Source organism: Corvus kubaryi, unplaced genomic scaffold, assembly GCF_017639235.1.
Source record: "Corvus kubaryi isolate FWS band 111438036 unplaced genomic scaffold, C.kubaryi_AGA036_p1.0 37385, whole genome shotgun sequence".
Classification (NCBI taxonomy): Eukaryota; Metazoa; Chordata; class Aves; order Passeriformes; family Corvidae; genus Corvus; species Corvus kubaryi.
This window is the reverse complement of record NW_024581127.1, coordinates 7286275-7312403: the sequence shown is the minus strand read 5'-3', so window position 1 is coordinate 7312403 and position 26129 is coordinate 7286275. Positions and strand designations below refer to the sequence as shown.

Genomic DNA, 26129 nt, shown 5'->3' with positions numbered 1-26129 from the left:
CCATCCATCCATCCATCCCTCCCTCCCTCCCTCCCTCCATCCCTCCCCCCATCCCTCCCCCCCGCCGGGCCCCGCGCGCTTTCCCACGGCCGCACCTCCCCCGCCGCGGGGGCGTGGCCTCGGCAGCGGCAGGCGGTGATTGGCTGTGGCGGCGGCGGCGGCGGCCAATGGGGGCGGGCGGGGGCCGCGCGTGGCGGCGCTGGGCGGCGGGCGGCGGCGGGCGTGCTCTGCCCCGTTGGGTTCGTGCCCGCCGCCTCCCGCATCCATCCCTCCCTCCCTCCATCCATCCATCCATCCATCTCTCCCGCTTCCCTCCGTCCCTCCCTGCCTCTGCCCGCTGCCTCCTGCCCGCCCGCCAGGCGTGGGAACTCCATGGGAGAGACGGGCGCCGGTCGAGGCGCGGGACGCGCTCTAGGCGCGCTCCTCCCGCGCCCCGCCGCCCGCTGCCTCCCCGACGGCCGCCCGCGCCCCGCCGCCCTCGTCCCCGCCGTCGGTGCCATGAAGCGGGCGCACCCCGAGTACAGCTCGTCGGACAGCGAGGAGCTGGATGAGGCCGTCGAGGTGGAGAAGGAGAGCGCAGACGAGAATGGGTGAGCTCGGGCGGGCTGGGCGCCGTGGGGCTGCGCCGCGCACCCTCCCTCCCCTCCGCCCCGCGGAGCCCCGGTACCCCCGAACCCCCCGCGGTGACCGGTGTCCCGCTGCTCCCCGCAGGAACCTGAGCTCGGCCGCGGGCTCCATGTCTCCCTCCACCACCTCGCAGATCTTGGCCAGGAAGAGGCGCCGAGGGGTGAGTGCCCGCCGGCCGGCCGCGGCTCCCCGCAGCCCGGCACGGCTCCGCTGACCCCCGCTCTCTGCCCTAGATCATCGAGAAGCGCCGCCGCGACCGCATCAACAACAGCCTGTCCGAGCTGAGGAGGCTGGTGCCCAGCGCCTTTGAGAAGCAGGTAGCGCCCAGCGACCCTCCGCGCTGCCCCTGCATCCCTTCCCGGCAGGGAGTGTCACCCTCGGTAACGTCTCGTGCCTTCCCTTCTCTCCTAGGGATCAGCCAAGCTGGAAAAAGCAGAGATTCTACAGATGACTGTTGATCACCTGAAAATGATGCATACAGCAGGAGGGAAAGGTAAAGTTTTGTGACAGAGTCAGCAGCCCTGCAGGGAGGCTGCCGTGAGAGCAGCGCATTCCCGAGCATTGGCAATGCTTGCAGAAAGTGAATGGCAGCTCTCCTACATTTTGTCAGGAATTAGGGACTTTCTCTACTTGACAAGATTTGTGGCATCACCAGCACTGAAAGCTTTTGCGGTGTTAGCTCTGAGGAGAGCGTTGTTCTAGAGGAGAGTGACTGCAAGTCTCTAGCAGTGTGTCAGCATGTGAAGTAAATTAGCTTTTGGCAGCTTGGAAAACAGTTATTATTGATGTCTAATGCTTGTTCCTCTAACTTTCTGAAAGTTCAGAACAGAAGTAGGAAAAAATACAGGATGAAATAATACAGGTGAAAAGAATTAGCAAAAATGCTGAGAGGCACTTTTAAGAAAAAAGTACTTTGCCTGCTTAAGTCTCCTCTGATAAGTTAGGACTTGTGTTTCTAATGAATTTCAGCGTGCTCTGGTTTTACTTGCACAAGGGAGACATGGAAAGAACAAAAATCCTTTCCTCCAGTGTCAGTGAGCAATTCCAGTTTAAAAATGGCAGTCTGTGACTGGTCTTGGGACTTGCAGCATCACAGCACAGATATAAAAGAAAAGCTTGTTAAACAAAAAGGAAAAAAAAAAAGGAGCTTGGCAGCTAGTCTATAGTTGGGAATACTAACCACATCCAAGTGAAATATGCTTATAGGGGAGGGTGGAGTGGGGAGACTACTTGTAGACAATGACTAGAAAACAACATCTTAAGACTTCATTCTCTGTTCTTTTCTCTTAGGTTATTTTGATGCTCATGCTTTGGCTATGGACTATCGGAGTCTAGGGTTTCGAGAGTGCCTGGCTGAAGTTGCTCGATACCTGAGTATCATTGAGGGTCTGGATGCCTCTGATCCTCTGCGAGTTCGACTTGTGTCTCATCTCAACAACTACGCCTCTCAACGGGAAGCAGCGAGTAGTGCACACACTGGCATTGGACACATTCCTTGGGGCAGTGCCTTTGGACATCACCCTCACATACCTCACCCGTTGCTGCTGGCTCAAAATGGGCATGGTAATACCAGCACTACAGCATCTTCCACAGAACCACATCACCAGACCAGAATTGCTGCCCCACATGCTGAAACTTCCTCACTCAGAGTGCCCCCAAATGGCAGCGTTGGACCAGTGCTCCCTGTGGTCACATCAACTACCAAACTGTCTCCTCCTCTCCTCTCCTCCATGGCATCTCTGTCTGCGTTCCCCTTCTCATTTGGCTCCTTTCATCTGCTGTCTCCCAACGTGCTGAGCCCATCTGCACCAACACAGTCAGCAACGCTCAGCAAACCGTACAGACCCTGGGGGACTGAGATTGGCGCCTTCTAAGAGCTGACTCTTTAGCAAGGGTGGGAAAGCCTATAAACCTAGCTGAGCTGGGTTATGCCACCCTTAAAGTTGAAGTTCTTAGTAACTGGGACACAGGTACAGCTTCACCTTAACTAAGTTTGTCTAAAAACTGTCTCATTGGATTTTTCTTTTTGTTTTCTACATTTTTGTATTAACAGATTGGGGTTTTTTTAATAGTTGCTGAAGTTGTCCAAAAATAAAATTACAATAGTGGTTTGTTAACACTTGTGTTAGATCTCTGCTGAGCATTTAAGTCACTTTTGTAAACAGTTTGTTTCAAATGTTTCATTTTTCCTGAGTACATCAGACTGGCTTTTTATGAAAAGATACCACCTATTATTGTTAGCGATGGCCTAGTTTTGTTATTAATTTTTCCAAGACCATTCTTCTCAGCATTTACAAGCTGTGTTTTTGTTAGTATTTTGACACTGAGATGTTCTATAAAGAATTACACTTTTTGTAAACTATATTTGAGTCTTATATTTCTGAGCAAAGCGTTGACAAATCAGATGGACCTGCTTGACCAGCTTTATCTAAAAGCCCAATTTCTCTTTCTTCTGAAGCTGTTTGGTATATTTGGCAATCTTATTCTAGTCCCTAGTAGACATTTACTCACTTCTCAGAACCACTACACCATTTTTTCCACCAAAAGGAGCAGTATGAGAGGGGAGGGTGCAAAAGTCAAATTGCACGCTGTATTGGTGGTGGGTTTAGGTGCTGGGGAAGTTATGGGAATTAAAGTTGTCACCTGCAGTGATCTCCCAGCCGGATCTGGTCACAGGCATCTTCATTTCATAGGGCCAGATCCTGCTTTGAGTTACACTGGAGTAATTGTTCTGCTAGCCTGAATTCTTGGGTATCTGAGGTCAGACTCTTCTCTGTGAGCTTCAAATTTTCAGCTGAAACTATTGATGCTGATATTTAACTAGCCAATGGAATGGTACAGTGGGAACCTGTTCAGTGCACAGCCTTGTTGCTTAACAGATGCATCCTAACCAGGTGATTTTTTATTGTGTTTTAGGTGCAGTTCAGTGCCACTACTCATTTTGTAAGGGTTCTGCTGTGTTCTTGTGTGCCTGAGAGTGTGTGCATGTACATATATTTTGCTTGATTTCATGAGAATCTTAATCTGAACAGGTTTATCGAGTGAGTTCCACTGGAAGGGGTTTGCTCTTGTATCTGTGTTGTGGCTAAATAAAGGAGAAAGAACAAAGTATTTTAAATTACACGCTTGTCTGATATGTATCAGTGGAGAATTTTATGCCTGTGGGTGTCACAAGAGATGTCAAACAATTGCTACTCAGTCCTGCTGTGGGCATTTGTATTTACTCTTTTCTCAGGTATTATGGCATATGTAGCTATGCTAGCTGAGCACATGAAGAACCACAGTGCCTTGGAGTAACAGTCAAGGGAAGGAAAATGTAGGATTTCTTTTGCACATCACTTTTATGTGCCTGGCAGTGTGTAGGCAGGTAGTGAAGATACCAGGGTTTCTGCTAAAGTGGAGGTTAAAGCTACACTGCACTTGAATATTCTTAGTTATTTGTATTAAAAAGTGATCATCTTTACAAATATGAAGTCCTTTTCTGTCTAACTCACAAAATTGTTGTCTGTCCTATAGGTCTGGGATGAAGTTTTGTATGTTACAGTGAGGTTCAGATCCCATTCAGTCCATTAGTGCAGAATCTACCCCAGGTCTCCAACTGATCCTCTATTTGTTACTGACTGGTACCACCAGTGTCTAACACCTTTGCTTGAAATAAAAACCTGTCAGGGTTACAGGTAGATAGGTTTTCTTCCAATCCCTCTACCTGCAGAATGTCTGGAAGTACTTCACCTCTTCCCTGCACATTTGAATTTATAGTACACTTGTTTTGGTAAATGGCACATCCTTGTCTGGATCTTTCTGCCAGAATAGCAGAAAGAACTCGGCCCTGTGGGAGACGAGAGCTTTGTTTAAAGAGGGGCTCTCAGGCCAATTAAGGAGTGGCATTGATGAGAGACTTTCTCGGAAGAAGGATTGCTGTGAGGCTGGAAAGAGCGGGAGAGCATTCAAGTGCATAACCTTGTTTTACCTTCCTTCTGAGGCTGTAGGAGACCACTGCTAGAAATGAAATGCGAAACACTGTGGGAGCTAGAGATACATAGGTGTTATTAAGAAGAGATTATAGAGCATAGTATTTCATGTAGAAACCTGAAATAAGAGGCTGTAAAATTCCAAATCCAGCTTCCTTTCACAGTGTGTATTGTCTCCTGTTTAATTATGCTCTGCCCTGTCCCTAACAGGTTTTTATAGCAAATTAACAACTCCTACCTAGAAGATTGCTATAGTGCATGCAACTATTCTTTAGATCTTTTAATAAATGGCAATGCTTCTCAGCCTTTTAATGGTTATTTCATTGACATTCAAATGACTTTGCCTTCCTCTAAATAGCTGGCTCTTTTGTGTAGAAAGACCCCTATAATCATTTTTGTCCCACTGTCCTACCCTTGAATGGACTTCAGAAGCAGAGTGCAATAAAAGTTTCACTGCTGGTGTTTGTCTCTATATCCACTGTCTTCTCTTTCTATTACCAATGACCACGGTATTAATGAAAAGTACTAATTTTATTCAACTTTCACAGTAATTCTATATTAATTTTTAGGGGTTCAAAAATCTACTGATTGTTATCGTAGAAAGATATGAATGAATTATAGGAACTCACAAAAACTAGTAATTCAAATGGGAAAAGCATGGCCCAGAAGCTAAAACACCAGAGTTGTAAGTCCAGGGCTGCTGCTAACTTTGTAAATCTGTCTTGGCAATCACTTAATGTATATCTGTTTTGCCAGCAGTGAAACAGGTATGGCAGTACTTGGTCTCCTTTCCTCGAGAGGCAGTGGTAGTTGGAAATTTTCTATATGAGTGATAAATGCTGTTATTTCTCAAAAACTACAGTTCTGAGACATACTGCTATTTTTCTTTCCTGTGGGATGCTAGGTTTCTAAAGACAAACTGAGAAAGGCAAAATAAGCTTGCTTCTCTAGGCAGTAGATATCTCCGGAGTCCAAAACATTTACTTGTTTACCCTATTGCAAAAGAGCAATTCAGGAGCACAAGCTTAACCAGAGGGATGCTAGAAAAGAAAGGAAATGCATATATGTCTTGATCCCATGACCCCCCAACCACCATCAATTCCTTTGGATGAAAAGTGTCCATCTGGAAATCCTCAGGCTAAAGCTTTGGGTAGGATGTAAGATGATGTGGTACTTCATATAAGCTAATATTATCTTCCTTTATTAAGGAAGCTGGATTTGAGCACAGAACAAATTTAAAAGGCTGGTAAATGCTGCACAAAACCAGATACAAACCTCTGGAAATCCATTCTGTGATTTGGCATAAAGGAATAGCTGATGGAAGTGACATTTTTTAGCTTTTGGAAAGAAGCTGTCAGTAGTTCTTAAGACACTTTCTGTTCAGCGCCCCAGTCTTAACACTAGTAGCATGACAGAGTTTATTAGGATCATGCTGAAAACCCCATGAATCCTGCCTATTGCTCTCTTCACTCACACATCAGCATGTGAGTCCCCAGGTGACAGGAGCCTTCCTAGACTATTGCATAGTGGTGGGAAGTCTGCCAGGTTTTTTTTTTCCAAGCAATTCAAATAAGCCCAAGTGAACACAGATAATCTGAAATCCTTCTTCCTGTTTTATATTGTGTGCATACTCTCAAATGTTTATTGCCAGAAAATCTCAGTTTGGATTGCAACACACTCTAAATGGAACTGGAATTCTCTAGTGAATAATGTAGAGGTCATGGGCTTTGTGCTGGAAGGCAACAAAAATTATGCACAAAGCCCTTTTCTGAGGCCTTACATGAAAGGATGCAGAGATGGATTGTGGTATTTGTGACTCAGTACACTAAGGCACGAATATGTTCATGTGTTAACCAGCCTACCTGACCTCGTAGGATCTGTGTGTGCTTTGCCTGTAACTGGATGACTCTCTCTCCACTTGCCCAACTTATAAATAAAAATTAGAACAGTCCCTTTCTTCTGGAGCCAGAAGATGTGGGCATTGACTCATGCTTGCAATATAGTAGCGTGTCTGCAGTCATAAATGTCGAAATGGCAATGCCTAGTAAGATACAGATACTTGAAGGTGTCTTTTGGGACTCTGAAGTGTTCATTTGGTGAAGGCTTTTATTAAGGAAGTGCTTGGGTATTTTATATTGTTCTCTCTTATTCCACCTAGTCCGGTGAAATTTTTTGTCTAGCAAATTCTACTGATTATTCATGCAGCTTGAAGGAGTGGACCAAACTGCCTTGCTCTGACCTGTGCTGTGTGCAGTCTGCCCAAGCCTTCCCAGCAAAGTTCATAGACAGAGGTTCTCTTCCAGCTGATTTTTATTTTTTTCCTTAATAAATCATGTAACACAGCTGTATAATGCAGGAGAGGCTTATCTAAGTGCTCAGGACAGCTGAGCAGGGGGGGCATTCTGCCCTGCCTATAGACCCCCTAACTGCATTACATTTGGACCTTTTCAGAATCTTTTACCAGGCTGCTCATTTCAGGTGAAGCCTCTTGGCAAGGAAGGGGGGGAATAGCCGGAACCAGTTCTGCACACCTCCTGCTCGTTGGGCAGCCTCAGTACAAGGAGGACTTTGCAGACCATGCTTTTCTCTCTGCACTGAAGAGACTTCTTGGAGTTTTCCAGGTGGCTTCTCCAAGGTAAGCTGTAAAATCTAGGCACAAACATTAGTAACAGGTTAAACGGGTATGTACATTTCTCTGTTTTACTCTGCTTTCACAGAAGAAAGGATGTTGGGAGTAGGAAAGCTGGTGAAGCAGCTCTGAGAGAGAATGGCAGGAGAAGGAAGGAAGGCTGATCTGTAGGATCAGAGGAAAATTGAGGCTGTGAACAGATGCATGAAGAGATGCATTGTTTGCATTGCCTGTGGCAAAGATATGGAAGTACCTGACATCCGATGAAAAAATAAGCTGCATGCCAGTAGGTAGAGGATTTAGAGAGGGCAAGATAGTACTCAGTATTCATAATTTTTCTCAGTATGAGCAACTGACAAAGAGTGAGGCACATTATTTAAAACCAATAAGGTGCTGAAACAATGCATGTGCATGTCTTCATCGAATTTGATGGGTCATCCCACTGGCTAGGGAGAAACCGGGGCTAGATGGACTATCAGTGACTGTAAGAATGCATTATAGCGTGGTTTACTGACTGAATTTGTACAATCTGGTCAAGGAGGAATAATAATAAAACAATAAGGAGGAAGGAATCAAAGCATGAGAGAGGGCTTGATCCAAGTTGACAGAGAATTTGAGACGTCAGAATAGCTGATAAGAGCACCTAATGACTGGCAGCCTCTTCCACAAACCCCTCAGCCTTCATCAGTGGTTACCACCTAGCTGCTAGTGCAGCCACTTAGCTCCTGGGTTTTGGTATGGTGTTTCTCACCATGGATTAGCCATCTAAGTAGGTATGAGGTCTCCTTCACCATTACTTGAGTAAGGCAGGTGCTTGTTCTGCCCAGTAGTGGAAAATGAGTGAAGGTGAGTATGGAGCCTCCTTCTGAGTCAAGGGATATCGGGTAGAGAGAGCACAGAATTTCTTTCATATTATATATCTGCTGTAGATAGTGGTGGTAATGACTGGGTAATCTTCTCATTGTCATCAAGCCTGCCTTTAAAAGCAGAGGCCATTTCAGAGGCTGGATTTCAATAGCAAAAGATGAAATGAGAAGAATGGTCATTTGTTGCTGTTCAGCGATGGTTATGTGAAAGTTTGTGGGATTGGATAGCGGTTAAAAATGCAGCAAAGGGAACTGAAGTGTGTGCTGTAGGAACTCTTTTACATGCTGCACAGCAGGTATATCTGTTTTTTACTTCATCAGGAAAACATTGATGTGATTGAACAATGTTCCCTGTATAATGTAGATGCCTAACTGTCTGTAGATTGCCCCTTTGAATTTCTCTGGGATTCATTGTGTCTTCTGTTAGGAGGAAATTATCAACAACAAGAGGAAATCCTGTACTAGTACTGAATAGTCCTTATTTTAAAGGTACTTCCCTTCTTGTGGGAATTGTATATAATCAGAACAACACTCCATAAAACAGATGAATTATTTTAGAAGGAGACAGGTCAGCCTTTTATTTAAAAGGTCTGACGTTATTGTACATAAGAAAATCAATTGTTAGAGTGGATGACATTCTTCCACTAGCTGCCTGTGCTTCCCAAAGGTGGGGCAAAGTTTAAGGCATTGGTAACAGGAAGCCTGGGCTCCTTAGAGACTTTCATGTTTTCTGGAGCCCGCAATGACAGAATGACTCCTTTTCTTCCCCAAAATAGCAGCAGGAATAAGAATGATTAAACTTTACCCTGTTAAGGATTGGAATAGGTAAAGATGCGAATGGTGCAAATACCTGTGGGCCAACACCAAATATCCACTAAGTTGGTGTGGGCAGGGGAAGGTGCATTAGTCAGCATTGTGCTGTAAATGCTGTGCAAGCAGGAAAAGAAGCTCTTTTGAAGACAAACCTTTCCAATAGGTTTCCAAAATCTGACTCTCCATACTTCAGTTCAGATTACAACACAGACCTTTCCCACCACATAAACCAGTATGGGCTGAGCAAGGGGCAGGTGCAGTTCCCACATGAAGCCAGGGGCTGAACTACCACGTGGCTACAAATACGTCCTGGGATTTGGGGCACCAAATCAACCAAGCACACTGAGAGGTGTGACTGCAGATGTGAAGCTAAATGGCTGTCATTCCCTCACCTGCTAAATCCATGTTTCAAAGGAGGCAGTTGAAATCCCATGTACTCTCCTCAACCAGCCATGAAGCTGTTAGAGCCCTGAATGAGTAAGATACTCCATGAAAGAAACTAAAGCAAAATATGTTGTGGGGCTCTAGAAGTCTTTGGGTTGTTGCTGGCTTTGACAAAGTTTGTCTAATTTTTCTCTCCTCCCTGGGAGGTAAGAAGGCTTCCTGCTTCTTCATGGTGCTGACAGAGGTTTGCAGGACCCTTTACACAGCCCCCTCAGACCCGACCTCATCCTGCCAGGAAACAGACTGAAGGCTTATTTTCTGCCCCTGCAGCACAGCAACATCCCAGTCTGAAAGCACAGCCTCAATGGCAGGGCTGGCTGAGAGCCACAGCGGCCCAAGACTGGGAATTCCCATGGTCTGCCCCCAGGGACAAAGCTGAAGGACTGACACGTCAGGTTTCCGGGTAGAAAAATCGCTGTGCTTTTTTTTTTTTTTTAAACTGCATCAATATCCTCATAATGTGCTAGCCAGACAGTCTGACTTTATGCATTTTTTAAATAAAGAGGGAGCAATAATGAAATTATTCTTTAGCTTTCATTTTGGCTGTATACTTTTTAATGGCAAAAAAAGGTTCAAAATCCCCATCTTATTGCCAGGTCTTCTCCTAGGAAGTGCAGCCTTCTCTCCATACTATTTTCACTGCCTTTCATGAGATAGATACTCAGTCTGTACCAAACAGTTGCTGAGAAAGCTGTGATTCAAGCTTTATATAATGCAATACTTTTTATACCAGAGTCTATTGGGAAACAGCCTGTTCGACTCAGCTATCTGCATTGCATTAACTTTTATAACCTAAAACTCCCATCAGAAAGGAGATTGTTATGAGATTGCATTTGACACATCCCCACAAATGTTCCCTTAACAACTATGTCTGACTGACTGAAAAAGGCTAGAGAAGACTTTGCCAGGGGCTAGCGCCACCTCAGATTTAATTTTTGGCGACAGTGTCTGCTCCTCACTCATTTGCACTGTTGCAACGCTGCTGTTAATCCTGTGGGACAGGGGAGATGATGAAGATAATTCTGTACACCGAACTTGTACGCAGCACCTGGCCTGACTTTGCTCCCAGATTGCCGAAGTTGCAGAATGAAGCGTAGTCCAGGGGAGTGGGTAAGGCATTGGGGAAAAGTGGAGATTTATGTTGAAGCCTGATTCTGAGGAGGAGGTTTTTATTAATAAGATCCCCATCCCTATCCCCAGGGATTTTCAGTCTCAACAGTACTCCATCTGCCTATCCCCAAAGTTAGGTGATATTTGCAGTGTACTGTGGAGGTGTAGTACTATATCCTGGGTAAGAAGTTGGGACTCAAAGCTGAAAATCAAATAGTTGAGCTGCTTGGCAGAGGTGTTTCGAACTGGATTGAGTTTTTTCTTCAGGACTTCTGCAGCAGTTCTGGATTCAAAGCTGCTCTTGATTTTCTGGAAGCCCCAGAGGGTCAATAGTTCTTCACATCAGCCTGAGTTACTTCCCATGTCAGAGTTTCAGCACAGTGAACATTTAGGAAGCCTTTTTCTAGTCTCTTACAGCACTTGAGAAAATGGAAGCAAAAAAAAAAAAAAAAAAAAGAATCCAGTTCCCACTTTACCCATAACTCTAGGACTGTATTTTCCACTCCAAAGTCTCCTAACACATTCAGCTATTTCAGCAACAACCCAACCCCTTCACTACACCCTGAAGAAAGGAAATCCAGCCAATGTTTGGAATGAAACAGGTTTTGCAGGCAAAATTAATACTTCCCTTAGATGTGTTTTTGTTGTGTTTGACTTCAAACCTCAACACGGTATTTCTAACACAGTCTTTTGTGTGTAATGTACTAGGTCTTAAATAAATTATTTGAAGTCATGGCTTCACTTATGATGTCTCAAATCCTCATGTGTATGGTTTATCAGTAGGGTTGAAGGATTTGCTACTCAGACGCCTTCAACAGGGAGTGATAAGAGGTGACACATACAGGTTATCTTTATCTGGACCAGATCTAGATAGGAGTGGGTTTAAGGGGAGAAAAAGATCCACTTGAGGGCTCTGTGTGATCATAGAGCATGCATAGCTGAAGACTCTGTTGGCATGGCACAGATTGCCATTGTGGCACTGGATCATGGTAGGGACATGGCGTGGTGCAAGCTGGGATCCCAGTGGAAGATCTGCAGTAATAAAAATGTCTAGGATGTGAAAACTGGCATTTAGAGTGCAGCTTTGGGAGGAGTTAAAGGCATGAAAGGAAACTTGTTGGGACTGTGGGAAGAGGTGGGGGTTGAGAAAAGGGTTTCATGTGTGGAAGGAGAGGACAGTCTCCTCAATCCTCCTCAGTTGCCAGAAATGTCATGGCAGTTTCCAGCCCTGTGTGACGTATCAGTTGCTTGGACACGAGATAGGATCGCCATCAGATAACGCTGAACCTTTATTCTGACTGAAGTTGCCTCTGTTCATTAAATGAATGCAATTACCTGGATGAGAAGCTGACAATAAAACATCACTCCTTTTGCCTACACATGGCTCAGTTGCTTAAAATGGCCAATCTCTAACTTGGAGTGATGGCAGGGATGTATTCAAGGAAAGAACAAGGAGCCCTTATAACCATTGGGCAAGTGGTCTTCACATGATGATGTCAGGGAAAAAAAAATGGCAATTAGAACTTGTTAGGACTTGTTTTGCAATCCTTTGTAAGGAGAGAAAGGCTAAATCTCCTTAGAGCGGGTAGGAAAACTCTTTTCTGGAGAACATATGAAAATAGGTCACTTGTGTCTTTTCTTAGGGATTGTACAGAAAACACAGATTAGTGTCTCTGGAACAATTTTGGCTTATCCTCTGGCTTTCAGAAGAGGAGGAGGGCTGTGAGGCAGCAGAGTGATTGCTGTATTCAGTGGCATGGCCCATGGGCGGTGGCGTTTGGGGCGGGGGTGTCGCCTGCACAATAGCGATGGGGCTGTTCGGGAAACGCTTTCATACAATTTTATGAGAGAGAGAAAATAGATGCCTGTAGAAATAACTTTTACAACTCTGTTGATTTAAAAGAGAATGAGAGTGCAATGAGGGTGCTTTTGTCCCAGCAAAGAACTTTATAGTATGTATTGTGTCCTGATGTCTCTGGCTTTCTACAGGTTGGGGTGCAATGGGCTGATTCTCCTGGGTTTTCCTTCTTCTCCCTCTGAGGCCAGCAACTGTGTCAGGGCTCAGCTGTAACATTTATGGCGTAAGGGAAAGAAGATTTCTTTAAAAAACCAAAACAAACCAAAAAAACTTTGCAGAGACTTGGTACTCTTGGTAATAATTACAAGTTTCACCCTGCTGTCTTCAGGGGGATGAGATCGCAGTTGCAGTCCGAGATTGCTGTTTCTTCCTGGAACATGTGGGATAAAGTCTGACGTGGTCAAAATGGACAAATAATGAATTCAGTGCCACTGAACACTGAGATATCCCTTACAGTAAATAATCTAGTGTCAGAAAATATCTTTCTGTTCTGGAGCTGTACTGGTACCTCTACGGAGCAAAAGCATTGCACTACTGCAAATGCCTATTCCAGATGACAGGTTGTGGTTAAGCCCTGGTGAAATAGTCACTATTCATAAGTTTGAATTAAGTGTTATTAAAAAATGAGAAAATAGTGAAATGCGTTGGGCACACTGAACTGTCAGAGTCCTGCAGGCTCACAGACAAGCACACCTAAAAAATAACAGCAGTTTCAGGCAACACTGCAAATCCTCCCTCCTGGCCCCTGAACTTCCTCCTTTACTCTTGGAGATAACCCAGCCTGCACATCACATGCAAAGGATGACACAGTGTGACAACACGCATGCCTGTATGGTGTCCAGATGAGCAGGGAAGGACCTGTGTTAGCAGTTTTTCTCCTAACAGATGGTTTTTTCTGGACAAATTGTTGAAGAAGTGAGATAAGGTTCAAACCATGTACACTGCTAGTCCCAAAACCGAACCAGGTCACTTTGACTTTTAAGAGGCAGTGATGCCTTGACAAGAGAGGAAACCTGATGGCAAAGCACAGTGGTGCTGGCCAGAGGGTTTGCATCTGTGATGCCTCTCATATCACTAAGACGCCAGAAAGAAACCCCAGGCTTCTGGGAGGGAATGTTTGCCATCTGCTTCCCTCTGTTGACTGAGTTATTGAAGTACACTAAACTTGGGTACACTGAAGGCAAACTTCACAGACAATAAAGTGGGGTGGAAAGGCAGACAATAGGCCGGATTCCTGGCATTCATGAGCTGCTGGAACTTTGCTCACAATACTGCAACGGCTCAGGATTGGCCCACGCTGCTCTTAGTTTAAGCAGCCTGTTTTATATAAAACCATGCTCTCAAAATGAAAAGACATTCTTTATGTGTACACACTTTCAAAGGTGCATCGTCCTCCTCATGTCTAAATAATAACACCCCCAACCTAAACTTTTGTTGTTTGACAGATCAAGTTGTCTTTCTTGTTTGACAGCTCAAGCTGTCAGTCATTGCTGGCACTTGGCCTACAGTCAGGGAGGAAAATGAAGCAGTTCTCTTGTTCTAATGCTGTTTTTAAAACAACAGCTTTGTATTAGTCACCACAGCTACCAAATGCGGGCAGCGGTTCAGGAGAGCTTTCCAAGAGTATTACTTTCTGCTACTGAAATGTTGGTAAACTCACATTGGCTGTAAGACACAGTTCCCAGTCCTTCATTGGGTGCTATGGAAATGTAGTGTGCATTATAGAGAGATACTTTTATTAAACCCTAACAGCTCATTTGCACCAGAGTCAAACTGCATAGTATCTATCATCCTGTCCTGCTGTGCCTTGACCACAGAGTATACATTTCCCTCATCTGGGAAGGGAGAAATGGCAGCAGTGACTCATGGGTGACACTTACGTCATTTGACATGAATACCATTTCCACTGGAGACTTGCAAGACCCTGGCTTTCAGTTTCTTTTGTTTTCTGACTACTTCTCTGGCATCCTCCTACGTGACATTGTGTTTGACAATGCTAAGAAGGGATGCTCAGTTGGTATAAGACTCACACAATTTATTTTCTGCTGACAGAAGCATGCTATTCAAAGGGGCTTCAGCTCTCCATAAAGCACCCCCGAATTTGAACAGATTTATGTTTGCACTGTTTGCCTGAGATGCAGTGCACAACAGCATATCTGTGTTCAGAAACAAACTTTACCTGTGGCAAAGACACCTTCAAGGGCTTGACACAATCCTCCTCCGGGTGTACAGGTAACTTTGAGGGCTCCCCTGAGCCGGTTGGAAGAACACTCTAAGCTCTGCATTATCCCCTGAGAAGTAAGCTGAAGTGACAAATCACCTGCTGGACACTTTTTCTCAGCTCACCCTGTGCTGAGAGGCTGCTGCCTGGGACAGAGCTTAGAAATACTGTGGACCTCTTTTAAGAGATTAAATCACTGAAAGCTTTTTGGCAACAAGATGTGATCATCTGCCCATCTGCAGAATGTATTGGCTGGCCACCACCTGGTAGTTGTCAAAAATAGCCATGGGATCTCCTGAATGTGCCAAGGAATGCTGCTACTCTTTCTTGGTGGCCTGTGATCAGAGGCACGAGCTGATGCTTTGCTTGGCTCTGCCCAGCAGATAGATGTTTCAGGACTCTGGTTTTAGCTGTCGTCACCAGGCATCATTTGTTGTTGTCTTTATTTCAGGCCTGCTCTGGTACATAACAGCTATGAGTGGATTTGCTCAAAGGTCAGCCATCTTTCAACACTAGGATGAACCAGATTCTTTCCTCATTTAGCTCCTACACTGTGCTTTGCTCACTTGGAGTATTCTGCCAGAATCTTAAATAATCCTAAATTATGTGGGATCACTGCTGAGCTCTCCTACTCCTAGCAGCTTGTTGTGGTTCCCTTAAATGTTCTGGCTGATGGAACATTGGGAGCATGTAGAGTTAAATCAAGTGAGCATAAATGTTCTATGATTTACATCTTTCTCCAAAAGGGCTGATAAAGAAACTCCTCTTTGGGGTGGGTGAAAATAGATAGAAGTAATCTCTGCAATTATCTTCACAGATGCCTAACTACAACGTATACAACTTGTCCTTGACTTCATGTTTAGCATTTGACATGAAGGGAGAATTACATAGGATGCACAGGGCTGTGGCCTGCCTTGCTGCTGTGAAGATAGGTTGGTTTGTGTCTGGGAGTTATGGTAAAGCAAGCAAACTTCTCCATGCAGTTTTTTTTCGCTGCCAACATGAGCCCAGTGTTGCCTGCATCCATCACACGAGGGCTTTCTCTTAACACATGCCACTGCTTAGGTACTTGGAAAGTACCTAAGCAGTGGCATGTGTTAGAGTCTGCTGCTGTTTTTATGCCTTGAACCAACCCTTCTATTCTGATAGCTTCATTAACAGCACAACAAGGATTGATAAACTCATAAAAGCTCTTCCTAGCAAACAGGAAGGTAGGAGGAAGGTAGCTCACCCAGAAAGTTCATCCATGTGAGAGAATGGAGAGATGTAGTTCCTGAGCTGAGTCACTCATGAAGTCACAGGTATTTAACCAGATCAGGTGTTGGTTTTTTTTCTGTTTTGTTTTGTGTTTTTTTTTTTTTTGGTGTTTTTTTTTGTTGTTGGCAGCCAAGGACGGTATTTCATTTACTGACACTGCTTTTTTCTTTCTCTTTGCAGTCAGATACAGGTACTGCTTGGATACATGTGATGAATGAAAGAGTGATTGCCACAGTTCCACATCAACAACAATGTACTTCCCGTTTTAGGCACAGTTATGCTGTGGTATCTAGATAAAAAGAGGATATCGTCTGAAGGGTCATGGTATGCGTATTTTTTTATTCACTCAAGTGACTCTAAATCCTTCCTTTTTGCAATGACTCACCTTTTCAACTATGGGATTTTGAGTGACCTTTTCAGTGCCTGATTCAACATTAACTGACACCCTGGAACAAATTTCTGTTTGTATTAGTGAATATTCACATCAGCCATGCAAAAATCAAATGAACAACCACATCTCTTAAGTGGTATTTTTTTTTTACTATGAAGTTTACAGTTAATTTTAAACTTTGTGGTTTTTAAAGTGGGATCAAAATGCAAAAGTGCAACTTCATAACCAAAAAGATTTTACTTTGAGGATGTATTTATTGTGGCTGTTACATCACCATCCATTTTACTTTAGAATAATAAAAACTGAGATATCTTTTCACCACCACAAATCCATTCAATATTCTCTTAGGTATGAAAACACGAATGATCAAAACCGATTAAATGCTAATGTAAACAAAAAAATTTGCAGCACTTACTAGTGGTGTCCAGTTAAAGAATTCTATGTATGTTCAGAATGCCACATATATGTTCAGAATTTAAGCATAGTATAGCATAGAATAAAATAGAACGGACAATTTCAGCTGGGAGGGACCTATAGTGATCATCTAATCCTGATCACTCAGGGCTGACCAAAAGCTAAGGCATATTTTTTTAAGGGCATTGTCCAAATGCCTCTTATATGCTGAAAGGTCAGAGCATTGACCACCTCCCTATGAAATCTGTTCCAATGGCTGACCACCCTCTTGGTAAAGAAATGCTACCCAATGCCCAGTCAAAGCTACCTCTGTTATCCATTCTCTTTTAAGAATCCATAGAAGTGGTTCTGGTTTAAGTAAATTAAGTAAATCGGATTGTGATTAATGGGAAAGAAAGGGAAAGAAACTTATCCACAAGTAATTTTGCAGATCCACATCTGGTTTTGAGAGGCAAAGTTAATTCTTCACAAAGTAGAACACTTCTTCAGTTTGACAAGTACTGGATTCTGTGCAATTCCTTGTGTGTGACTTAAACAGGTTTCCATAGGTCACTGTTTCAAGAAGTGCACATGAATTGATGAGGTCCAAACACCAAAAATGATGTGTTACCTTGTGTTTGTTACTTTATTCCCTCTTTCAAATCCCAAAGAATGACCTGCATTTGCCATGAAACACTTCTACTGGCATTTGGGTTATCTTATGTCATGATGGACAAAATACATATCATGGGGTAAGCTAAAACATATTTTAGAAACTCTTTGCCTTCTCTTTTATGTTTATTTCTCTACCGTGGCCTCTGAGACCTCTTTTGCCAGAAAATATTAAGCAGTTTGTAGCAAGGGGGGAATGTCCATCCTGAAATATTCATTAGCACTCAAGAAGTTCATGGATTCCCATTCTCTCATTCTCATATGATTGCTGTGCCAAATGAAACCCAGTGCCATACACAGGCTTACTCAGAGGATGAGTAGCTTCTAAGGGTACTCAGGGCAGTTGTCTGGGCACTTGGGTCATGAGAGAAGCCCACTTAACTAAGGTAGGTAGCATGTGAGTCATCTGCGAGTGAGAAGGCAAAATAAGAGAAGCTTTAATTTCTGCTTTGAGTTGCCTTGGATTTAATAACATTTATAGGAACATTATATGTGCTTCCAGCAACTTTCCACAGGCCGTTTAAAATCTGTTACTGGTGGTTCAGTATTTGCAGCTGCCTGAATGCAGGACATTTTCACCAGCACCATGTACCTATCTGGCTGGCTTTTGATAAGAATGTGAAAATAATTTATGATTCCATATGGAGTTGTTGATGTGTTTTAGATTGCATTATTTTAGGGACATATCATAGCCAACACCTATGAAGAGATGTAGATAATTTTCCACTACCAAGCTGACTGGTACCCTTCCTATTGAAAGTGCCATATTTGTAATGCCAAAGTGGATTCCTCATATTTAAATGTAATAAAATATCTGCAGTTACTGACAGGGTTACCTCTGTTGATGTGAGCAGCTACCTCATGCAGTGCCATAACTACCATGAATATTTGTATTTTCACCCACATACCCACCTGATTTTGTCTTCTTAAAGCCTCTTGCTTTATTTATGACCATCTCTAGGCTTTTTCTCAGAAATAGCCATCAGAATGGTAACATTCATGAGTCTTACCTAGTTCTGAGAAAACTGTGAAGTTGTTGTGACACTTCTCTAGGCATTTTAATATCTCAAATGTATAGTCTTTCTTTAAGACCAGTTGCTGAATAAAACTGCAACTCTATCTACTTGCAGCTGTATTTTCAGCCAGTTCTTGTCTGGCCAAGTGTAATGGAGATAATTTTGTATTTAATTTCTATTTGTTTTCTTTTAAGACCACCGTGAACATAGTGGTCACTTGGAGAATAATACTGTCTTCACAGTGATGCAAAGATGCAAAGTCATATTTTAAACCTTTTTCTTAGTGAGATAATATGCATTGTGCAAAAGCTTTTCTGTGGTTTCAGTCAACTATATCTTCTACTACAAGGCTAGCAAGAAGAAAATAAATCATTGTTAACACCAAAATAATGAATAAATCACTGAGCAGAATAAGGAGAAAGATCATTTTTTCCTATGTTACACAAACCAAGAAAGATTAAGTTTATGGGTATAGCCATGCCAGGATTCAATATCGAAGTAATTGTGTTTGATTTCCACTGCAGGGAGAGAAAGTGCAATACTCCTTTCTGCAGAAATCAAGATGCTGCTTAGAAAACCATGCGTTTCTGTTTCAATCATTCATTTTTGCTTACAACCCAGACCTGCACATCATCCTAGGCTGGACACAGGACTTTGGAGCTCCAAAATGCAGGCAGAGTTCTTCAGGAAGCTGGAATACTTGGCTGAGTTCTTGCTTTTGTCCTGCCTGTAAGTCTATTGGAAAATATTCTGAAATGTGATGGGAAAAAAAGGAGATATACAGGCTAACACCTATGTGTTCCACTCCCCTGGGAAGAAATTATCTTCAGTTTAGAAACCTCTTTCCTTTCTTTGCCTGGAGAACCCACAGAAGACTGCAGCTAAAATGGTATCTGACTGCATAGTGGTCCCCCTGTGCTACAGTACAGGAGGAAGGAGCAATTCCCTTTCAGTGCAGGGAATTTTTCTCCTCTAAACTCAGAAAGATCTAATTTCTCTCAGAAAGGAGAAAAATGGGGAGATGAAAAAGCAGTCCCTATTTTTTATAGGGCCAAATATAAAGAGGGGATTTTTTTTTCCCCCAGTATTAAAACATAGAAAATATTCAAGTTTTCCATAAAATCTGTGACAGGGCTCCATGCTTGCAGCAGTAAGCAGTAGCACCTCTGGGTAAGCTGTGCTGGCAGTGAGCTGGAGCCTGTGTAGCTGTGCTTCAGCAGCCAAGTGCTTGCTCCCAGCGTGCTGGGGCTCCCAGCTTGGCTGGGGAAGATACTGTTTGCAAGCTGGCTGAGCTCAGCCGGCTCTGAGCCCGGGCCAGGAGCGTAGGGCTGTTTGAATACACCCTCGCACATGTGCTGCAAGGTGCCTGCGGCAACGCAAAGGACTCGGTGCAGCCAGGACCTCTTGCTGCATCTGGGAGCATCAAACATGGGACGGCACGGAGGCCAATCGGTGCGAGCAGCCCGTGCCCAGGAAATGATCCCAGCTCCCGACAGCAGGCTGCCTGGTGGGAATGTGGGACTCCCCAGCCCTGCCTGGGATCTGCCAGGCACAACAGCAGCTAGCGCTGGCCAAAAGAGAGCCTGTCAATACTGTAAACTCTGCATGTTCCAGAAGATGTCCAGTTTTGCCTTCAGCTTTGATGTGGAGAAAGTATACACCTTGGATAAGCATAAAAAGAATGGGAAATAATGTGGAAGAATCGCTCTAATTTCAACGTTGGAAATTCCAGCTTGGTTTGCCGATGAGCTGTATCAAAGCTGTGGAGGCGCCCTCTCTAGAGAGCAGAAATACCTGCGTGCCTTCAAAAACATCAGGAATCCTTTCACAGGAAACAATTAATGTTTTAAAAGCTAGTCCAAGCACCTGATTATTGTGTAAAACATGAGGGTAAAAATGCACTGAGAAATGCAGAAGTAGCATCATTTCTACAGTTTGCTCCAATATGAAGCCAACAGGTGGCCGAAGGAGAAGCAGATAATGCCCAGTGCTGATGACCTGCTGTGAGCTGGGGAGCACAGGGCTGTCAGAGACTGAAAATAGTTCATGCCTCAAACATTGATATAAAGTTTTGCTCATTATAAGGAAGCTACAACCGAAGAAGCATCCCTGAAGAGCGGGACTTTGAACTGGAAGTCAAACTGCTGGTTAGATAAAGGAAAATGCATTGATCAGTCATCTCAGGCTGAGGGAAAGGTATGCATCCACAAAAGGCCAAAGCCACCAGCTGCAGCTATCCCCGGCTGAGTTTGGGGTGGGGGGAGAGCACAGCTCACAGAAGCCAGGTTTACACAGACTGCCCCCAACCGAGGGGGGAGGAGGAGGTTTTGGCTGCATGGTGCAACCTCTGGTGAGAGGCAACAAACACCCATCCTCTGTTACACAAACTGGCCCAGCTGCGGAACCCCCAGCCCCACAGGGCACATCCATGGGACTTTCCCGTGAGAGGCTTGGCCCACAGGGCTGCACGTGGTGCAACAGACCCAGAGTCTGCTGTGAGAGACTGACCCCACCCCAGGGGGACATGGCCGGACATGCCCACCCAGCCTGAGCACGTACACCCATGGGATTCTATGCTTTTTCAGGGGACCTACACCACCAGGAGGAGCTGCTGAAGAGCATCGTCGAGGCACCAGTGGGACCCATGGAGCGGTGATATTCTTTTTATTCTGTTTCTGTCACTCTTTGTCTCCCCAGCTATTTTCCATTTTCTTCTTTCTCCTTTTCTCTTTCTCTCACATTTACTATACAATAAAACCCATATTATTGTCACTGGCATATAGTCTCATTTTCACCTTAACTGCAAATTCATTGCAGAGGAATTTCCAAAGAACCTTAATAAAATTGGATCATAACAAGGGCACACACCCATGCAGTGGCGTCAGTGCTGGAAAGCATCTTGGATGGGTTCGGAGTGCAGTTCCCAGGATGCCCTTGGACCCTCCCTGCTGTCCTGGTTTTGGCTGGGATAGAGTTAATTTTCTTCCTAGTAGCTGGTACCAAGCTGTGTTTTGGATATCGGGTGAGAACAATGTTGATGATACACTGATGTTTTGCTGAGCAGTGCTTACTCTAAGTCAAGGACTTTTCAGCTTCTCACACCACACCACTTTGAGAAGGCTGGGGGGCACAAGGAGACAGGAGGGGACACAGCTGGACCAGCCGACCCCAACTGCCCAAAGGGATATTTCATACCTTACGACATCATGCTCAGTATATTAGCTTGGGAGCTGTCTGGGGCATTGGTCAGCGGGGGGTGAGCAATTGCATTGTGCAACACTTTTTTGGTATAGCCTTATTATTATTATTATTATTATTATTATTATTATTATTACTACCACCTTTCCATTTCCATTTCTGTCCTATAAAACTGTCAACTGTCAATTTTACTTTTGTCCCCCCAGTTCTCTCCCCCATCCCACTGCTGGGGGGAATGAGCCAGCAGCTGTGTTGTGTTCAGCTGCCTGCTGGATTAAACCACGACACCCGTGCATGGATCGCCTTCCCACAGCACCCCTCCTGAGATTCCAGGGATGGGGGGAACTCAGAGCAGAAGCGGCACCCCCCAGCTTCACCCTTGTTCTCCCAAAGCTTGGCTGCTGCTGCCAATTTGCTGCTGTGTCCCAGTGGCAGCCGTCAGCCTCCTCCTTCTCTGTATTTCCCAGAAGTCATCCTTCCCTAGAGCTCTGCCGCAGGCTGCGCCTGCACGGGCAGGCACCCAAGGTGATGCACCAGGCTGGGTGAGTCAGGCTCCCTCCAGCATTGGCAGGGTGTCCTAGGAGCACGGCACAAGGCAGACCGAGCTGGCCCTTCATGGGGAAATCCAAGGTCTGACAGAAACTGTTAACCTGAGCACACACTGTGCTTTGTGAGCAAGCAGCTGTGCTGCCTCCAAACTTACCCCTGGAGACAGAAGATGTGCACTTAGCCAGTGCTGCTCCCCAGTAATACCTGTGTCAGGAAAACACGCAATCTGTGCAACCAGCTCAAGGAGAGCTGTTCATATGCCACTGAACCCCACCATTTTTTCATCATTTGCAAACATATGAGTGTAAAACACAGTGCAGGAAGGGATGTTCCAGTTTCTTCTGCTGTGAGCATCACCCTTTTTCAGCCTGCTTAAAATCCATCTGAAGAGCAGTGATGTTTTCCTGCTTGCATCCAGCACTCAGGAGAGCTGTTTCAGACTTGCTAGGAGTAGGAATCAGCCTCTAAGCTCCAGACTAACAGAACAGGTAACATTAACCTGTTTATTCATGTGGCTACGTTATCCTTTGGTTTCTTTCAAATGTCTGCCCAGTGCTGTATTTTTAAGGAAATATAGCAAAACCAATGAATTTTGCCCAAGGAAAAAGTGTTATCTTTTATGTTTTATTTAAACCCAAACCCATATTTTAGGGCAAATATAGAACATCAGTCTCCACAAAGCAGGATTTCAGGATTCTGCAGAGCTTGAAAAGCTCTTCAAAATAAAATCTACCATCTGTAGCTGCCTATTAAATAAAAAGAGATTGCCATCTTCTGGTCAGAAGCAGTTGTACATGGGGATATTTGTCAACTTTTGCAACCATGTAGAAATTATTATCTAAACAACTTCTTGGAAAACAGCATCTTTTAAGAGTGAATGTTTTTAAAATTTATTTTGATAGGGTGAACCTAATTTTCAAAGTTTGTTTAAAAATCCATTGCAACTGTAAGAACTTTAAGTTGTAGCTTGGCTGTTCTCGACATCACATTTGTCTGGGCTGTATCTGGGATAATGCCTTTCATGTCTCCATCTTCAGGAATTGCCCAGGATTTTTCTTTTCTGTGACCCATTTTACCAAAGCCAAACTCTTACAGCAGGAAGACATTTTCCAGCAGCTACTTACTGCCGTCCAAAAGAAAGGGAGCGTGGCATTATACTGTAGACTTGAAGCAGGCAAATGTTTCCCTAAGTAAATCATCAATTATATTCATTTCTATGGTCTTTGAATAGAAAAAGGAATCTCCATGAATTTGCCTGGAGGAAAACTAAAAGATCAGATGGCATCAGAGCTTCAGCATAGCACTGGAATTATGAATAGCTGGAGCACAAGCATTTTACTGCACATTTACCCCCTAATCCATGGGGTAATCCAAGCATACTCTGGTTTCAGTTGCTCACAGAAGTATGGATAACACACACCCACACACACCCCCACATATATAATGTAGGCTGGATTTTAGGTTCCTCTGTCTTGTGCCCTAGTTCCAAGTATTGGTGTGGGGGTGGAGAAAGAGTTCAGTGTTTTTCAAGGGAGACAGCTTCAAGGGTGACCATGCTCTCTCCTTCGCTGGGAGATGAAAACTACTTTTCAAATATGAGATTTGTTTCATAGTTAGTTTAGCCCCCGATCTGCTGACAGTTTCTGATTTAACTTCTTTTGCCCTTCCCTGTACTTCAGACATTGCTTTTATCATGTTCTCGGTCTTTCTTCTGAGCTGGCTGCTGTGCACCATCTGTTGCTTTCTAGACATATTTGAAGGTTCAGTAATGCCGAAATTACCATAGTCAGGAGTGCTTCTGATCGTGGTGTTGCAATAATTGTAATTCTGGCTGCTCCATGTTCCACACAAAAATATCAGTCCTTTTTTTGGTCTTAGAGCTATCTGTGGTCATGCCACTCCTGTTACATTGGAGTTAAACCTGAAAATGTCCGGACCCAGGCTTCAGATTTCAAAGCCACCATCTACCTTATCCAAAACCCAGTATAAACTGCACAGCAGATGGAATGGATATTCTTCAAAGGAAATCCTTGCAATCAGTCCCTGGTGTATTCAGAGATGCTCCCCTTTTAAAGTCTGACCACTGCATGGCAGTATTGCACCAGCATCACTGCGGCACCAGCCCTGAGGCACCGGGAAAGCTGTCTAAAATTATCTCATGATCACCCTGGTAATACCCCTTCTGCTGAGTGAACGTCTCCTCTTCCCACCGCTGGAATATGCTCGGAACCGGGAATGTGCTGCAGGATAGGTGTGGGGCCTGTCTCTTCCTGTGCAATCCTCGCTTCTCTCCAATCAAAGCCTGATGGGAGGGCTTCATTTGACATGATGGGATCTGGCAACAGCTGGATAAGAAAGATGCTCCTGCTGCCCTAACATCTCTCTCCTTCTGGGACATGAGAGAGAAGCACCTCTCTTCTCTGCATAGTTTAGATGCTGGGAGTAAAACTCTCTCCTGTGCTGATCACAGAGCCCATCCCTCTGGCAGGGTTGCTGGGTGGCAGGCAGGCAGACAACTGTGTGTGTGTGTACAGTGCTGCTGTGCCATCAGTCACATGTTTGGGGATTCTGGAGTGAGGGAACAGGCAGACATTGCTATTTGGCTATAGAAGGGTTAGGATTTTCTTCCAGTCATTCAAAAAGAAAGCAACAAAAACCTCTCTGTGTGACAAGAAGCAGGATAACAAAGGGGAAAGAAAAGGCATTGTTTTCAAGTTCGAAACTGGTGGTGGATTTAAACCCCATATCCAAGCCTCCTGACTTTGGAAATACTTGGGAGGTAGTAGTGGGGTCAGTCTCTTCTCCCAGGTAACAAGTGACTGTACAAGAGGAAACAGCCTAAAGTTGTCCCAAAGAAGGCTCAGATTGGACATTAGGAAGAAATTTTTCACAGAAAGGGTGATTAGATATTGGAATGGGCTACCTAGGGCGTCACCATCCCTGGATGTGTTTAAGGAAAGATTGGACATGGACTCAGTGCCATGGGCTAGTTAACGTGGTGGTGTTTGGTCATAGGTTGGACTTGATGGCCTTTTCCTGCCTAAATGATTCTGTGAACTGTGACTCTGGGATATTAGAAAAATTTTTTTCACCAACCAGGTTGTCAAGCATTGGAACTGAAGTGGCTGAGTCACCATCCCTGGAGGTATTTAAAAGACATGTAGACGTGACACTTAGGGACATGGTTTAGTGGTGGAGTTGGCAGTGCCAGGTCAATGACGCCAGGACCCAATGATCTTGAAGGTCTCTTCCAACCTAAACGATTCTAGGATTCTATGACTTCGTTCGAGCATAAATTTTGTGGCTTTGGTAGGGCCACGAGAATTGTGGCAGGTTTGAGCCATTCCTGTTTGACTGCTCAGGCAGTTGCCTCGTGGCAGCTTTGGCACAAGTGATGAGTTAATGAGGAGAAAATTGAACCCTACACTCTCCTGGAGTGAGTTCTTGGAGCTGGGGAGGTCACAGGCCAGAAGTGCCTCTCTAGATGTGCTGCACAGCTCTGCCCTGCTTCTGAGCCATCATATAGCCCAGTGGGAGGAGGAAACATCTGTGTGGTACAATGCCAGCGCTCCAGGCTCCTTCCCATCCTGCGGGAGGTTTCAGGCAGCCTATCGAAAATGGTCTGCAGTTCAGCAGCAGCTGCTCACAGCTCATGGCATGGACTTGGGCATCTACAGTAAATCAAAGAAGAAGGCAAATTTTTTTGATCTAAAAGCCCTGAGCACTTTGCTTCCCAATGAATTAAAAAAGCCCTGTCTTACCAAAATGGTAATACTTTAAAAAGCAGGTGTTTTATACTTATTTGTTATTACTTTCCAAGGAGATGCTTTGTCTGTAGCTCCACATGAAGACACTCGTGGCAAAAATACACTTTTGGTGGCACAAGCAGGGAGAAGCTAGAAAGGCAATACTAAAGCAAAATATAAGGAAATACAAGGGAACAGGAGTAGAAGAAGGAAATAATCATGCTGCAGGTCTCCAGATATTTCTTCTTGCTATCAGAGATTAAATAGGCAGTGTACTTGCAAACGAACTTTCAAAGTGAACTGTAGACCCTCCACTACTCAAAGAGCCAAGTGAGAAGGAGCAGAGCATGGGCTGTGACCTGTGGCAG

General features: G+C 44.4%; 1 protein-coding gene and 1 long non-coding RNA gene across 2 annotated transcripts; both read left to right on the top strand.

Moving 5' to 3' along the window:
• The first annotated feature begins 195 nt into the window (after positions 1–195).
• On the top strand, positions 196–3748 carry HEY1 (hes related family bHLH transcription factor with YRPW motif 1). Its single transcript, XM_042036337.1, has 5 exons — positions 196–590; positions 712–787; positions 861–944; positions 1039–1120; positions 1918–3748. Exons 1-5 carry the CDS (start codon positions 373–375, stop codon positions 2499–2501), a joined length of 1044 nt encoding a protein of 347 aa, XP_041892271.1. The 5' UTR covers positions 196–372; the 3' UTR covers positions 2502–3748.
• A 3145-nt stretch (positions 3749–6893) lies between these two features.
• Positions 6894–19390, top strand: LOC121668473. The gene is made up of 3 exons (XR_006017396.1): positions 6894–7233; positions 15977–16120; positions 18890–19390. It is a non-coding gene; the product is annotated as an uncharacterized LOC121668473 (long non-coding RNA).
• Positions 19391–26129: the final 6739 nt, after the last annotated feature.